Below are 17,181 nucleotides of genomic sequence, written 5' to 3'. Positions count from 1 at the left end.
TAACCACGGAGACGATAGTTGTGACATCATCTTTGAAGCGGTCTGAGAAGCGGCTCCTGCGAGGGACGTCTTGCTTCTCCAGCTGAGACACATGCTGGGCCATGCTCTTCACCTGGACACACACAACTCCATTAAGCTAAAAGTGCTAGAGTTTCTTTGCCATTAAAGTAAATAGACAGTGTAGAAAACATGAAGAACAGCTGCTCTTTTCAAGACAGACTGACCAGGTGAATCCAGGTGAAAGCTATGATCCCTTATTGAAGTCAATTGTTAAATCCACTTCAAATCAGTGTAAATGAAGGGGAGGAGACAGGTTAAAGAAATATTTTGAGACATTGATTGTGTATGTGTTCCATTCAGAGGGTGAATGGACAAGACAAAAGATTTAAGTGCCTTTGAACGGGGTATGGTAGTAGGTGCCAGGCGCACCGGTTTGAGTGTGTCAAGAACTGCAACACTGCTGGGTTTTTCGCACTCAACCGTTTTCTGTGTGTATCAAGAATGGTCCACCACCCAAAGGACATCCAGTCAACGGGAGGCCAGTGGTTGAAAAACAGGTTATTGATGAAAGATGACAAAAGAGGCTTACATGAATTGTGCAGAGCCGCAGGCAGGCTACAGTTAGTCAACTGACAGTCCAGTACAACATTGGTTGAATGCACAACTTGTCATACGTTGACGGGAATGGGGTATGGAGGCTGCGTTCCACATCTTTCAGCAGAAAGCCAAGAAAATGCGGTTGCAGTGGGCTAAGAAACGAAAACACTGGACAGTGGAGAATTAGAAAAACACTGCTGGATCCGATGAATCCCGGTTCCTGCTGCTTCACGCCGATGGGAGGACTAGGGTATGGAGAAAACCACGAGCACATGCATCCATCATGCCTCGTGTCAACATTACAGGGTGGTGGTGGTGTGAGGTGTGTTTTAATGGCACACATTGGGCCCCTGATAAAAGTGGAGCAACGTTTGAATGCCACAGGATATCTGAACATCATCGCCAATCAGGTGCATCCCTTCATGACAGCAGTGTGTCCGTCTGCAAATACATTTGTTCAGTAGTATAATGCCCCATGCCACAAGACTAGGATTGTCCAGGAATGGTTCCACGAACATGACAGTGAATTCAGCTTACTGCAGTGGCCTGCCCAGTCACCAGATCTCAATACAATTGATCATCTGTGGGATGAGATGGAACAAGCTATTCAGAGTAGAGATCCACTACCAGCCAACTTGACACTACTGTGGGAAACATTGGAGTCAACATGGGCCAGCATCCCTGTGGAACGCTTTCGACACCTTTCAGAGTCCATGCCCCAACGAATTGAGGCTGTTCTGAGGGCAAAAGGGGATGCAACTCAATATTAGGAAGGCTTGCTAATGTTTGTACATTCAGAGTATATTGAACACACTCACCAGCAGTTCAAAGAAGAACCAGGCATATTTATATGCGTTCTCTCTGCAGACTCCTGTGCTGACCACAATCTGTAGAGCTAACTCCTCATGGAACTGCTGTCAGAGGAGAAACAGAGCATTGGGTTACTACCACCACTAAACAGTAGTGTCTGGTAACCTACATGTAGAATACAGTGTACTACTTCAAAGGATCACATCAATCCTGGACTCTCTCAGTGTTATAACGGAAGACTTCTTAAAAGAAAAGTACAACCTATACGTTAGAGAGAAAGAGAGATTAGAGAGAGGGAGAGACACTCAGACAGACCGACACATTTATTTACTGACTGAATGACGGACTGACTGCTGGTGCCACAGTCCTCAGTTCAACACAAACCAGAGCTAGCCAAATGCACTGTGACCCCAGCCAGTGAAATCAGATACAGCATTTCAAAGGGAAGGGTCTGGTCTTATTTGAACATGGCAAACACAAGAACAGCACCTCAAAACAGAGTGATTTTGAAATGCACAGACACACACACACACACACACACACACACACACACACACACACACACACACACACACACACACACACACACACACTCATAGTGTTTAATCTCTGTAAAATCTTTGTGATTGTGTAGACCCACAGTTCAATGCCATGTTCAGGTTCTATTTCACATACTCGTGTGGTTCGCTCTGACAGCAAAGAAATCCACATCACATTATCTGTTACAGATTTAAGATTTTACTGGCTGCCATGTAACATCCTACTGCGACGTATATAGAACATTCTACTCAGAATGCAAATGAGGATGTTATTGTCAGTGTTTGGCCAGTATGGGCGGTAGGTAGCCTAGTGGTTCGAGCGTTGGGCCAGTAACCGAAAGGTTGCTAGATCGAATCCCTGAGCTGACAAGGTAAAAATCTGTCATTCCGCCCCTGAACAAGGCAGTTAGCCCACTGTTCCTAGGCCGTCATTGTAAATAAGAATTTGTTCTTATTAAGGGACTTGCCTAGTTAAAGAAAATATGGAAGTCTACATGCTACAGTATGTGATCTGCTCAGTGCCACATTGCCCTCTGCTGGTGTCTTTTGGCATCACAGAGGTGAATAAAGACATTTATTCCCGGGATATTTCTGGTAAAAGTTACTTTTCTGTTGGAGGGCCGGGTCCCGCCCGTAGAGCTCTGAGGGTGGCTGCTCACATCCACATAGGTCGACATACGACTGCCTGGGTTGTTCTGGCCCTGAGGGAGAGGACAGCAACAACAAGGCGGTCATGAAGAATCTGACTCGACTATCTGGACTATTGTAGCTTCAGACACACAGAGATAAACAGATGTGGTGTGTGGGTCCCAAAATGGCACTCTGTTTCCTAAATAGTGCACTACCTTTGACCATGGTCCATGGGGTGCCATTTGCAATTCAGACATGGTTTTAGTTGGCCAAAACCAGTGAGTCTACACTACAGCCATAGACCCAGAGGATATCAAAAAAAGCCTTGAAGGTACTGATGTGTTGTAAACCAACCAAACAGTCAGAGGCTATGCTAGAGGATGTAGCTACAGTAGCAACATGTGTTTGTGGCAGGCTCATGACAGAGGATGTTCATTGACTCTGTGTTTGTGGCAGGCTCATGACAGAAGATGTTCATTGACTCTGTGTTTGTGGCAGGCTCATGACAGAGGATGTTCATTGACTCTGTGTTTGTGGCAGGCTCATGACAGAGGATGTTCATTGACTCTTTGTGTTTGTGGCAGGCTCATGACAGATGTTCATTGACTCTTTGTGTTTGTGGCAGGCTCATGACAGATGTTCATTGACTCTTTGTGTTTGTGGCAGGCTCATGACAGATGTTCATTGACTCTGTGTTTGTGGCAGGCTCATGACAGATGTTCATTGACTCTTTGTGTTTGTGGCAGGCTCATGACAGAGGATGTTCATTGACTCTTTGTGTTTGTGGCAGGCTCATGACAGAGGATGTTCATTGACTCTGTGTTTGTGGCAGGCTCATGACAGATGTTCATTGACTCTGTGTTTGTGGCAGGCTCATGACAGATGTTCATTGACTCTTTGTGTTTGTGGCAGGCTCATGACAGATGTTCATTGACTCTTTGTGTTTGTGGCAGGCTCATGACAGATGTTCATTGACTCTTTGTGTTTGTGGCAGGCTCATGACAGAGGATGTTCATTGACTCTGTGTTTGTGGCAGGCTCATGACAGATGTTCATTGACTCTGTGTTTGTGGCAGGCTCATGACAGAGGATGTTCATTGACTCTGTGTTTGTGGCAGGCTCATGACAGAGGATGTTCATTGACTCTGTGTTTGTGGCAGGCTCATGACAGATGTTCATTGACTCTGTGTTTGTGGCAGGCTCATGACAGATGTTCATTGACTCTGTGTTTGTGGCAGGCTCATGACAGAGGATGTTCATTGACTCTGTGTTTGTGGCAGGCTCATGACAGATGTTCATTGACTCTGTGTTTGTGGCAGGCTCATGACAGATGTTCATTGACTCTGTGTTTGTGGCAGGCTCATGACAGAAGATGTTCATTGACTCTGTGTTTGTGGCAGGCTCATGACAGAGGATGTTCATTGACTCTGTGTTTGTGGCAGGCTCATGACAGATGTTCATTGACTCTTTGTGTTTGTGGCAGGCTCATGACAGATGTTCATTGACTCTGTGTTTGTGGCAGGCTCATGACAGATGTTCATTGACTCTTTGTGTTTGTGGCAGGCTCATGACAGAGGATGTTCATTGACTCTTTGTGTTTGTGGCAGGCTCATGACAGAGGATGTTCATTGACTCTGTGTTTGTGGCAGGCTCATGACAGATGTTCATTGACTCTGTGTTTGTGGCAGGCTCATGACAGATGTTCATTGACTCTTTGTGTTTGTGGCAGGCTCATGACAGATGTTCATTGACTCTTTGTGTTTGTGGCAGGCTCATGACAGATGTTCATTGACTCTTTGTGTTTGTGGCAGGCTCATGACAGATGTTCATTGACTCTGTGTTTGTGGCAGGCTCATGACAGAGGATGTTCATTGACTCTGTGTTTGTGGCAGGCTCATGACAGATGTTCATTGACTCTGTGTTTGTGGCAGGCTCATGACAGAGGATGTTCATTGACTCTGTGTTTGTGGCAGGCTCATGACAGAGGATGTTCATTGACTCTGTGTTTGTGGCAGGCTCATGACAGATGTTCATTGACTCTGTGTTTGTGGCAGGCTCATGACAGATGTTCATTGACTCTGTGTTTGTGGCAGGCTCATGACAGAGGATGTTCATTGACTCTGTGTTTGTGGCAGGCTCATGACAGATGTTCATTGACTCTGTGTTTGTGGCAGGCTCATGACAGATGTTCATTGACTCTGTGTTTGTGGCAGGCTCATGACAGAGGATGTTCATTGACTCTGTGTTTGTGGCAGGCTCATGACAGATGTTCATTGACTCTGTGTTTGTGGCAGGCTCATGACAGAGGATGTTCATTGACTCTGTGTTTGTGGCAGGCTCATGACAGATGTTCATTGACTCTTTGTGTTTAGTGTAGCAGTACCTTTTCCCACCTTTTTTAAAGAATAGTAGAGATTCACAAGTTAAAGGGATACTTTGGGATTTTGGCAATGAAGCCTTTTATCTACTTCTCCAGAGTCAGATGAACTTGTGGATTTCATTTGTATGTCTGTGTGCAGTTTGAAGGAAGTTGCTAACTGGAATTAGCGCAATTACTAACTAGCTTTAACGCAATGACTAGAAGTCTATGGTAATAGCTAGCATGATCAGTGTCTTTTAAGAGGAGACAAAGTGTGAGAGGTGGACTCGGGGATTGAACATCCAGTGTTACCCACTCAACCACGACTCTGTATGTGTAGCAGTACCTTAGCTGACAGGATGTTTTTGACTTCTGTGTCTTCTGCACTGTGTGGGGCAGGGATATCAGGGTTGCTGCTGCTGCGGATCCGGGACTGCAGTAACATGGTTCCTACTGTGGTGGCTGAGGCCCGCCCCATAGTACTGTAGCGGCCCTCAGTGGGAGGTACCACACCCCCTGGACCTGGACACACAGGGGACCATATCACTGGATGATCTACCTAAACGCCACACGTCACCTACACACTGAAGAAGGCTATTAAGTTCAAACTTTATGCAACATCTTTTTGCTTGCGGACCCATCACACTATTTGGCTTATCTTTATTCACAGGTTTTACACACCAACCAAACTTTTGGGAGAGCACGACGGTCCTCTTTTGAGAACCTTGTCACTGGCATGATCTACCTGGTTACACTTTAGTTGCACAGATCTGCACTACTATAGCATTGCATTGATGTAATTACACAGTCCCCCTTCATTTCAATGACTTCTGTTTCATGCAACTTATCTACAGTTACGGTGTTCAGCTGAGCACATTGCTGTAGCGCAAATACCACTATGTCCATTCTCTTCACAAGTTAGACTGTCCATACAGTCACATCACCATGACAATGTATCCGGTGGTTCCTTCCTACCTGTGTTGAGGAGCTCATTGGAGTCAGGCAGACGGAACACCCAGTACAGGTATGTTGCTAGGAGACCGTTCCTGCCCTGCTGGTCCCTGGCCAGCTCCTGGCTGTTGTGGAGACTGTTGACGATTGACACCACTGACTCAAACGCTATCTGGGCCAGGTTGGCTAGGAAATAAAACACACACACAGTTAGGTTACAACAAAACACGTCTCAAACATATCAGGTATACTCTCACACTACCCGTCTGTCTGAAAGCCCCGGTGACATGTCCCTATAGGTACCCATCTGTCTGAAAGCCCTGGTGACATGTCCCTATAGGTACCCGTCTGTCTGAAAGCCCTGGTGACATGTCCCTATAGGTACCCGTCTGTCTGAAAGCCCTGGTGACATGTCCCTATAGGTACCCGTCTGTCTGAAAGCCCTGGTGACATGTCCCTATAGGTACCCGTCTGTCTGAAAGCCCTGGTGACATGTCCCTATAGGTACCCCTCTGTCTGAAAGCCCTGGTGACATGTCCCTATAGGTACCCCTCTGTCTGAAAGCCCTGGTGACATGTCCCTATAGGTACCCCTCTGTCTGAAAGCCCTGGTGACATGTTATAGGTACCTGTTTGTCCAGCGATGACCATGGGCTGCATGATGAGGGTGAACAGTTTATCTAAGACCAGATGGAGGTAGAGGACCAGAGGTTCCAGTCTGGAGGACGACAGGGAGATGATGCTCAGCTTCAGCTCGTGTTCCAGCTTGTTCTCCGGAATCTTCTCTTCCCGAACCCGGAGCGGGAACGTCACTCCCCCCTCCAGGGCATGGCACAATGTGAAGAAACGCTCCAAGTGGTTGTCCTGGGGAGGGGAAGGGGTAAATAAATGACTACATAAAGTGTGTGTGTGTGTGTGTGTCTGTGTCTGTGTCTGTGTCTGTGTCTGTGTCTGTGTCTGTGTGTGTGTCTGTGTCTGTGTGTGTGTGTGTGTGTGTGTGTGTGTGTGTGTGTGTGTGTGTGTGTGAGAGAGAGAGAGACTTACCTGTGTGTGTACTGAGGACACAGCCTGTATCTCCAGGTTGAAAACTCCTTTGTGACTTTCCATCCACTTGACTGGAGGAACCTGAGGGGTAATCCTCTGCAGAGAGAGAGATTGACATATTAAGAACCTGAGGGGTAATCCTCTGCAGAGAGAGAGAGAATGTTCTGCAAAGAGAGGGGGAATGTTCTGCGAGAGAGGGGGAATGTTCTGCAGAGAGAGAGATGATGTTCTGCAAAGAGACGGGGAATGTTCTGCGAGAGAGGGGGAATGTTCTGCAGAGAGAGAGAGAATGTTCTGCAGAGAGAGAGAGAATGTTCTGCAGAGAGAGAGAGAATGTTCTGCAGAGAGAGGGGGATTGTTCTGCAAAGAGAGGGGGAATGTTCTGCGAGAGAGAGAGAATGTTCTACAGAGAGAAAGAGAATGTTCTGCAGAGAGAGAGAGAGAGAATGTTCTGCAGAGAGAGGGGGAATGTTCTGCGAGAGAGAGGGAATGTTCTACAGAGAGAAAGAGAATGTTCTGCAGAGAGAGAGAGAGAGAATGTTCTGCAGAGAGAGGGGGAATGTTCTGCGAGAGAGAGGGAATGTTCTGCAGAGAGAGGGGGAATGTTCTGCAGAGAGAGGGGGAATGTTCTGCAGAGAGAGAGGGAATGTTCTGCAGAGAGAGGGGGAATGTTCTGCAGAGAGAGAGGGGGAATGTTCTGCAGAGAGAGAGGGAGAATATTCTACAGAGAGAGAGAGAATGTTCTGCAGAGAGAGGGGGGATGTTCTGCAGAGAGAGGGGGAATGTTCTGCAGAGAGAGGGGGAATGTTCTGCAGAGAGAGGGGGAATGTTCTGCAGAGAGAGGGGGAATGTTCTGCAGAGAGAGGGGGAATGTTCTGCAGAGAGAGGGGGAATGTTCTGCAGAGAGAGATATTAAGAAATGTCATGTCTGTTGCCATCTAAACCCAATCAATAAATCAGTACATCAACACATTTATGAAAAATACATGTAAGTGATATTTTCTCCCCCAGGGGGAGACACTCCACTCTTAACATTTTTGTGATTCAACTTATTTTAAACGGTTGTCTGGAGAATTGAAATGGCCAAATGAATGTTACCTCAGGTGAGTGCAGTGAGTAGTTGACAGGCAATCTGTCCAGGGCGATGGGGAGGCAGTACTGACCAGTCTGTAGCCTGTCAGTACTCAGTATAGGCAGCCACTACAGTACACAGGGGGATAGACAGAAGATCAGCCACCGCAAACACTAACAATGAACAAATACATACAGGGGACACATCTACCTTGCCACATCATTGAGAAGAATCACTTACTAGTATATTGATCATAAATAACCAGCACCATGTTCAGTAGAGTATCTGCACGTTCATGTAAGACCACATTAATCCAGCGTGCAGTGAAACTGATCTTGACTAGGCCAGATCATAGACTGATCCAGACCAGATGAGACCAGGACCCATATCCATAAAGGCAGGGTTTACACAGGCAGCCTAATTCTGATCTTTTGCCAATCATTGGTCTTTTGACCAATCAGATTACACAGGCAGCCCCATTCTGGTCTTTCGCCCAATTATTGGCGAATAAACGGCGCCATTATCTCAGAGTTGGAGTGCTGCTCTCGGATTAGTTTAGCATTTTACAATGAATAAGATTGCTTGGACAGGGGAAACCTGATCCTAGATCAGCACTCCTACTGTGAGGCACTTTATGAATATAGGCCCAGGTGAGACCAGGCATGAGGGGTCAGACTTACAGAGTAACCTATGAGTGCCTCACTGGCTCCAGTCTGGTTCTGTTTCTGTTGACAGCTGATGTGGTAGAATGTGAACAGCAGGTGGTGTCTCTCAGTCAGCCTGGCAGGCAGAGCCATCTTCACCTCCTCATAGAAGTCTGGAGACCTGAGGCACAGTCACATAGGACAGAGGTCAGAGACAACACAACAACACAAATTTGATTGTTATATTAGAAAATGTAGCATGTAACGTAGTGGTGTTGTTGTAATTTAGCATGTAGCATTTAAAATAGCATCCACTTGCTTGTTATGGTACGTGACTGGGGTATATACTTCTTGCACAAACTCAGGACCATTCGATTTTCCAAAAATGACCTACGAGGGGGAGAAAAAGCAGAGTAAACTCAATGAAACCCTGTTGTACAATGTCACAGCAATGTGTGTGTGTGTGTGTGTGTGTGTGTGTGTGTGTGTGTGTGTGTGTGTGTGTGTGTGTGTGTGTGTGTGTGTGTGTGTGTGTGTGTGTGTGTGTGTGTGTGTGTGTGTGTGTGTGTGTGTGTGTGTGTGTGTGTGTGTGTGTGTGTGTGTGTGTGTGTGTGTGTGTGAGAGAGAGAAACTCACAGGCATCACACAGCTGGGGTCTTCTCCACTCATAAACTGGATTTTAATAGTGATATTCCTTCCTCCTGAAGTCAGCCTGTTGACAAAGTTGAGTCGCTGGGGGTATACATAGAGCAGGTTCCTGGAGAGAGAGGGAAAGGGAGGGAAAAAGGGAGAAATAAGAGAGACAAAGGCAGGGAGAGGGTAAAAGAGAGGGAGAGAGATGGTTATTTTTCTGTTTACAGCACTGCATACTCACATTACTTCATAATGATGAAAGGAATGATGTGGTCATTGTAGAGAGTACCAGGTGACCCAGTAAAGACAACTCAATATCTCCTTCCTCCCAAAGTATGCACTTGTTCACTTCCCTTCACTGATTCGAAAACAAAATGACTGGTATAAGAAATATGGTGGAAACTCCCACTAATTCATGCCTCCACAAATCCGCAGCCCAAGCCCGAAGTATAGCCTGGTAAATGTCAGTGCCCAGAGTTCTTCTTGGTCAGGTGGTCAGGATATGACCATCTTCTATCAGCACCACAATTCCTATTCAGAGTTAGACTGCCTGAGCCTGCACATCCATACTACACCACTAGATGGCACCCGGTGAAGATAACAAATGCATGATATTACACAATACACCACGTGGGCCTGAAAACTAGTCTTACCAATGAACCAAATGTGGTGTGAACATTAGTGTGAGATTAAAAACTATGTAACAATGTAGTCATCTGTCCCGAGACAGGAGACACACTCTTAGGCTGTGTCCCAAACGGCACCCTGTTCACTATATAGTGGACTATCAAATACATTTGATTTTGATTTGACTTTTGAACAGAGCCCTATAGGGAATAGGGTGCCATTTGGGACACAGTGTTCATCTAGCGAGCAGTGAGGAGGAAGGAGTGAAGTGTTGACAGCATTGGGGGTTGTGTCAGGTCAGACTGGTTGTAGAAGTCCCAGCAAACCTGTTCACGACATTGATGGAAAATAGAAGGCCTGAAGCTACAGTATGTGCTGTGTTAAATACCTTCATGACTGTCTAACATGTGTAAAGCTCACGTGAAGGGACACGTGTACATGGTGCTTAGCACGGAGACAGATAATACACTAGTAGGGGTAGTAAGTCATGAACCTGGAAAACCTGTTTATACTGCTTGAAGCGATGTGCTATGGTAAATCCATGCAGTCTGAAACGCTAAAGCTTTGAGGAGAATTTGCAGAATATGCAATATTCAAAAAGTGGTTTCAGGAGAATTGAGTGAATGTACTAACCTGTAAATGCTTTTGTGCAGTCTGTGTGTGTGGTATGCATCGACACGTGTGCTCACCTGTAAGTGCTGTGTGGAACATAGACCTCGCTGGAGGGGAACTCCAAAACCTCTTTGACAGGTCGGACGTTCTTCTCAGCCAGTGGTTTGACTGGGATCAGCTCAGTAGACAGACAGGCCACTGGGTTGTCATGGACCGGAGTCACATCCAGTCTTATTGTACCTAAAATAGATCAAGTCAGATACAGTCTGAAACTATGTTCATTCAGAATTATTCCAAAGTAGGTAAATATAAGAAAGCTTTCAGTCCCACAGGTTTTCACCACTATAAGCAATTGATTCTGAATTATACAAAATAGCCTATTCAGCTATTTTAAATGCATGAAGTCACTTAAACCCAGATAAAACAGACACTTGTTCTTAGAAATGGGACATTCTAGTCACTTGTTGTCGGGTTGAATGGAATGAAACAGCACACACAGACAGCCAGGTTTTGCTGTGTGGTTGAATGGAATGAAACAGCACACACAGACAGCCAGGTCTTGCTGTGTGGTTGAATAGCGGATCACCTGGTATGGTTTTAATTCTTCTCTGCAGGGATGAGAACTTCTTGATGTCTGCCAGGAACTTAAACAAGTCCTCATCACTGAGACGGTCCCCCTCCTTAAACAAAGCAGGGTCCAGTTTAGTCAAATGAACATGTCTTCGTGTACAAGATACAGTGATATAATGTCTCTGAACACCTCCGAATTAAACATTGTCAATTTGTAGTGTTGCACAGCAGACATCTTTCCTCTTTTCCATCAACTTCATAGGAAGGTGACATACTGAGCAGAGCAACTAACTGTTGTTATGAGATCAACTCTCCACAGTTGCTAGTAGGAAGGAAAAATGCACCCTTGCTGTGCGATGGCAAGTATGGAGAATGTATGGTATGTCTATATGATACCTGGCCAGGTCTTATCAGGTGTCTGCTCTGTGGACTGTGTGGAATGAAAGAATGCCTTGTCTCGAGGTGATACCCACAAGGTCAAGCATTCTCTGTCCAAGACCTTTCTCTGTCCAAGACCTTTCTCTGTCCAAGACCTTTCTCTGTCCAAGACCTTTCTCTGTCCAAGACCTTTCTCTGTCTTTCTCTGTCCAAGACCTTTCTCTGTCCAAGACCTTTCTCTGTCCAAGACCTTTCTCTGTCCAAGACCTTTCTCTGTCCAAGACCTTTCTCTGTCCAAGACCTTTCTCTGTCCAAGACCTTTCTCTGTCCAAGACCTTTCTCTGTCCAAGACCTTTCTCTGTCCAAGACCTTTCTCTGTCTTTCTCTGTCCAAGACCTTTCTCTGTCTTTCTCTGTCCAAGACCTTTCTCTGTCCAAGACCTTTCTCTGTCCAAGACCTTTCTCTGTCCAAGACCTTTCTCTGTCCAAGACCTTTCTCTGTCCAAGACCTTTCTCTGTCTAGACCTTTCTCTGTCCAAGACCTTTCTCTGTCCAAGACCTTTCTCTGTCCAAGACCTTTCTCTGTCTAGACCTTTCTCTGTCTTTCTCTGTCCAAGACCTTTCTCTGTCTAGACCTTTCTCTGTCATTCTCTGTCCAAGACCTTTCTCTGTCTAGACCTTTCTCTGTCTTTCTCTGTCCAAGACCTTTCTCTGTCTTTCTCTGTCCAAGACCTTTCTCTGTCTTTCTCTGTCCAAGACCTTTCTCTGTCCAAGACCTTTCTCTGTCCAAGACCTTTCTCTGTCCAAGACCTTTCTCTGTCCAAGACCTTTCTCTGTCCAAGACCTTTCTCTGAGCTTAGCGATGCTTATGTCACTGGATCGATGTTTATATTGTAGAGTGTGTTGTTTTCTCTAGTGCATGTGTTCAGACCTGCTTGCAGAAGGTGCTGATGGTGATGGTAGCAGGTTTGAAGGCAGACATGTTACACTGGTCTTCCATGGTACCGAACCTCTCTGAGTTCCTCCTGGGCAACTGACTTCTCTTTTCCAGACTGCTGGATTTACCTGGATAGGGGAGGAGAGGTCAGTCAAGTCAGGTACAGAAAAGTAAAGTAAGATTAAACAAGCATTGGGCTCAAAAGTTAACCAGCTTACACACACACACACACATACAGACCGTTGAGGCTGTCAGAGTCGGTGGTGTCTCGGTCCAGTGTGGCGGTGCTGATGACGTTCATGATGTTGACTGTAGCCCAGGCAAAGGGCATGCGGTAGCGACCAAGTCTCTGACAGAACATCTCAGACTGATTACGCAGCTTCTCCAGCTTCTCCTTGTTCTGACCCATGGAACCACACAGAACCACAATTACAACCTAATTTTGTGTGTGTGTGTGTGTGTGTGTGTGTGTGTGTGTGTGTGTGTGTGTGTGTGTGTGTGTGTGTGTGTGTGTGTGTGTGTGTGTGTGTGTGTGTGTGTGTGTGTGTGTGTGTGTGTGATCATGGCACTCTACCTTTGCTGAGTCAGTCTCCTTCATGACCATGTATGGTTCTGCACAGTCACTGATCTCTCCCTGCTGCAGCACCTTCTCTATCTGAAACACAGCCAAGACACAGAGGTACATCACTCTGAAACACAGCCAACACAGAGGTACATCACTCTGAAACACAGCCAACACAGAGGTACATCACTCTGAAACACAGCCAGGACACAGAGGTACATCACTCTGAAACACAGCCAAGACACAGAGGTACATCACTCTGAAACACAGCCAAGACACAGAGGTACATCACTCTGAAACACAGCCAGGACACAGAGGTACATCACTCTGAAACACAGCCAGGACACAGAGGTACATCACTCTGAAACACAGCCAACACAGAGGTATATCACTCTGAAACACAGCCAAGACACAGAGGTACATCACTCTGAAACACAGCCAGGACACAGAGGTACATCACTCTGAAACACAGCCAGGACACAGAGGTACATCACTCTGAAACACAGCCAGGACACAGAGGTACATCACTCTGAAACACAGCCAGGACACAGAGGTACATCACTCTGAAACACAGCCAACAGACAGAGGTACATCACTCTGAAACACAGCCAACAGACAGAGGTACATCACTCTGAAACACAGCCAGGACACAGAGGTACATCACTCTGAAACACAGCCAACAGACAGAGGTACATCACTCTGAAACACAGCCAACAGACAGAGGTACATCACTCTGAAACACAGCCAAGACACAGAGGTACATCACTCTGAAACACAGCCAGGACACAGAGGTACATCACTCTGAAACACAGCCAAGACACAGAGGTACATCACTCTGAAACACAGCCAGGACACAGAGATACATCACTCTGAAACACAGCCAACACAGAGGTACATCACTCTGAAACACAGCCAAGACAGAGAGGTACATCACTCTGAAACACAGCCAACAGACAGAGGTACATCACTCTGAAACACAGCCAGGGCACAGAGGTACATCACTCTGAAACACAGCCAACAGACAGAGGTATATCACTCTGAAACACAGTCAACAGACAGAGGTACATCACTCTGAAACACAGCCAACAGACAGAGGTACATCACTCTGAAACACAGCCAGGACACAGAGGTACATCACTCTGAAACACAGCCAACACAGAGGTACATCACTCTGAAACACAGCCAACACAGAGATACATCACTCTGAAACACAGCCAACAGACAGAGGTACATCACTCTGAAACACAGCCAACACAGAGGTATATCACTCTGAAACACAGCCAAGACACAGAGGTACATCACTCTGAAACACAGCCAACACAGAGGTACATCACTCTGAAACACAGCCAGGACACAGAGGTACATCACTCTGAAACACAGCCAAGACACAGAGGTACATCACTCTGAAACACAGCCAGGACACAGAGGTACATCACTCTGAAACACAGCCAGGACACAGAGGTACATCACTCTGAAACACAGCCAACACAGAGGTATATCACTCTGAAACACAGCCAAGACACAGAGGTACATCACTCTGAAACACAGCCAGGACACAGAGGTACATCACTCTGAAACACAGCCAGGACACAGAGGTACATCACTCTGAAACACAGCCAGGACACAGAGGTACATCACTCTGAAACACAGCCAAGACACAGAGGTACATCACTCTGAAACACAGCCAAGACACAGAGGTACATCACTCTGAAACACAGCCAGGACACAGAGGTACATCACTCTGAAACACAGCCAGGACACAGAGGTACATCACTCTGAAACACAGCCAGGACACAGAAGTACATCACTCTGAAACACAGCCAACACAGAGGTACATCACTCTGAAACACAGCCAAGACAGAGAGGTACATCACTCTGAAACACAGCCAACAGACAGAGGTACATCACTCTGAAACACAGCCAACAGACAGAGGTACATCACTCTGAAACACAGCCAACAGACAGAGGTACATCACTCTGAAACACAGCCAGGACACAGAGGTACATCACTCTGAAACATAGCCAACAGACAGAGGTACATCACTCTGAAACACAGCCAACAGACAGAGGTACATCACTCTGAAACACAGCCAAGACACAGAGGTACATCACTCTGAAACACAGCCAGGACACAGAGGTACATCACTCTGAAACACAGCCAGGACACAGAGGTACATCACTCTGAAACACAGCCAACACAGAGGTATATCACTCTGAAACACAGCCAAGACACAGAGGTACATCACTCTGAAACACAGCCAGGACACAGAGGTACATCACTCTGAAACACAGCCAGGACACAGAGGTACATCACTCTGAAACACAGCCAGGACACAGAGGTACATCACTCTGAAACACAGCCAGGACACAGAGGTACATCACTCTGAAACACAGCCAACACAGAGGTACATCACTCTGAAACACAGCAAAGACAGAGAGGTACATCACTCTGAAACACAGCCAACAGACAGAGGTACATCACTCTGAAACACAGCCAACAGACAGAGGTACATCACTCTGAAACACAGCCAACAGACAGAGGTACATCACTCTGAAACACAGCCAGGACACAGAGGTACATCACTCTGAAACACAGCCAACAGACAGAGGTACATCACTCTGAAACACAGCCAACAGACAGAGGTACATCACTCTGAAACACAGCCAAGACACAGAGGTACATCACTCTGAAACACAGCCAGGACACAGAGGTACATCACTCTGAAACACAGCCAAGACACAGAGGTACATCACTCTGAAACACAGCCAGGACACAGAGATACATCACTCTGAAACACAGCCAACACAGAGGTACATCACTCTGAAACACAGCCAAGACAGAGAGGTACATCACTCTGAAACACAGCCAACAGACAGAGGTACATCACTCTGAAACACAGCCAGGGCACAGAGGTACATCACTCTGAAACACAGCCAACAGACAGAGGTATATCACTCTGAAACACAGCCAACAGACAGAGGTACATCACTCGGAAACACAGCCAACAGACAGAGGTACATCACTCTGAAACACAGCCAGGACACAGAGGTACATCACTCTGAAACACAGCCAACACAGAGGTACATCACTCTGAAACACAGCCAACACAGAGATACATCACTCTGAAACACAGCCAACAGACAGAGGTACATCACTCTGAAACACAGCCAACACAGAGGTACATCACTCTGAAACACAGCCAAGACACAGAGGTACATCACTCTGAAACACAGCCAGGACACAGAGGTACATCACTCTGAAACACAGCCAGGACACAGAGGTACATCACTCTGAAACACAGCCAGGACACAGAGGTACATCACTCTGAAACACAGCCAAGACACAGAGGTACATCACTCTGAAACACAGCCAAGACACAGAGGTACATCACTCTGAAACACAGCCAGGACACAGAGGTACATCACTCTGAAACACAGCCAGGACACAGAGGTACATCACTCTGAAACACAGCCAGGACACAGAGGTACATCACTCTGAAACACAGCCAGGACACAGAAGTACATCACTCTGAAACACAGCCAACACAGAGGTACATCACTCTGAAACACAGCCAAGACAGAGAGGTACATCACTCTGAAACACAGCCAACAGACAGAGGTACATCACTCTGAAACACAGCCAACAGACAGAGGTACATCACTCTGAAACACAGCCAACAGACAGAGGTACATCACTCTGAAACACAGCCAGGACACAGAGGTACATCACTCTGAAACATAGCCAACAGACAGAGGTACATCACTCTGAAACACAGCCAAGACAGAGAGGTACATCACTCTGAAACACAGCCAACAGACAGAGGTACATCACTCTGAAACACAGCCAGGGCACAGAGGTACATCACTCTGAAACACAGCCAACAGACAGAGGTATATCACTCTGAAACACAGTCAACAGACAGAGGTACATCACTCTGAAACACAGCCAACAGACAGAGGTACATCACTCTGAAACACAGCCAGGACACAGAGGTACATCACTCTGAAACACAGCCAACACAGAGGTACATCACTCTGAAACACAGCCAACACAGAGATACATCACTCTGAAACACAGCCAACAGACAGAGGTACATCACTCTGAAACACAGCCAACACAGAGGTATATCACTCTGAAACACAGCCAAGACACAGAGGTACATCACTCTGAAACACAGCCAACACAGAGGTACATCACTCTGAAACACAGCCAGGACAC

General features: G+C 46.4%; 1 protein-coding gene across 1 annotated transcript in view; it reads right to left on the bottom strand.

Moving 5' to 3' along the window:
* Nucleotides 1-17,181, bottom strand: part of LOC129825786 (dedicator of cytokinesis protein 8-like) — a 111,267-nt gene that overhangs the window by 32,401 nt on the left and 61,685 nt on the right. Inside the window, exons 10-25 of the mRNA XM_055885928.1 lie at nt 12,975-13,055; nt 12,641-12,800; nt 12,395-12,528; nt 11,103-11,196; nt 10,594-10,756; nt 9,281-9,401; nt 8,964-9,034; nt 8,681-8,825; nt 8,027-8,128; nt 6,929-7,024; nt 6,514-6,748; nt 5,910-6,071; nt 5,281-5,456; nt 2,552-2,647; nt 1,416-1,511; nt 5-112 (exon numbers count right to left, since the gene is read on the bottom strand). Coding sequence (XP_055741903.1) covers nt 5-112; nt 1,416-1,511; nt 2,552-2,647; nt 5,281-5,456; nt 5,910-6,071; nt 6,514-6,748; nt 6,929-7,024; nt 8,027-8,128; nt 8,681-8,825; nt 8,964-9,034; nt 9,281-9,401; nt 10,594-10,756; nt 11,103-11,196; nt 12,395-12,528; nt 12,641-12,800; nt 12,975-13,055 — 2,040 coding nt within the window. The remainder of the gene's footprint in view (nt 1-4; nt 113-1,415; nt 1,512-2,551; nt 2,648-5,280; nt 5,457-5,909; nt 6,072-6,513; nt 6,749-6,928; nt 7,025-8,026; nt 8,129-8,680; nt 8,826-8,963; nt 9,035-9,280; nt 9,402-10,593; nt 10,757-11,102; nt 11,197-12,394; nt 12,529-12,640; nt 12,801-12,974; nt 13,056-17,181) is intronic.

Source organism: Salvelinus fontinalis, chromosome 28 (assembly GCF_029448725.1).
Source record: "Salvelinus fontinalis isolate EN_2023a chromosome 28, ASM2944872v1, whole genome shotgun sequence".
Lineage (NCBI taxonomy): Eukaryota > Metazoa > Chordata > Actinopteri > Salmoniformes > Salmonidae > Salvelinus > Salvelinus fontinalis.
This window is presented reverse-complemented; position numbering and strand designations above follow the sequence as displayed.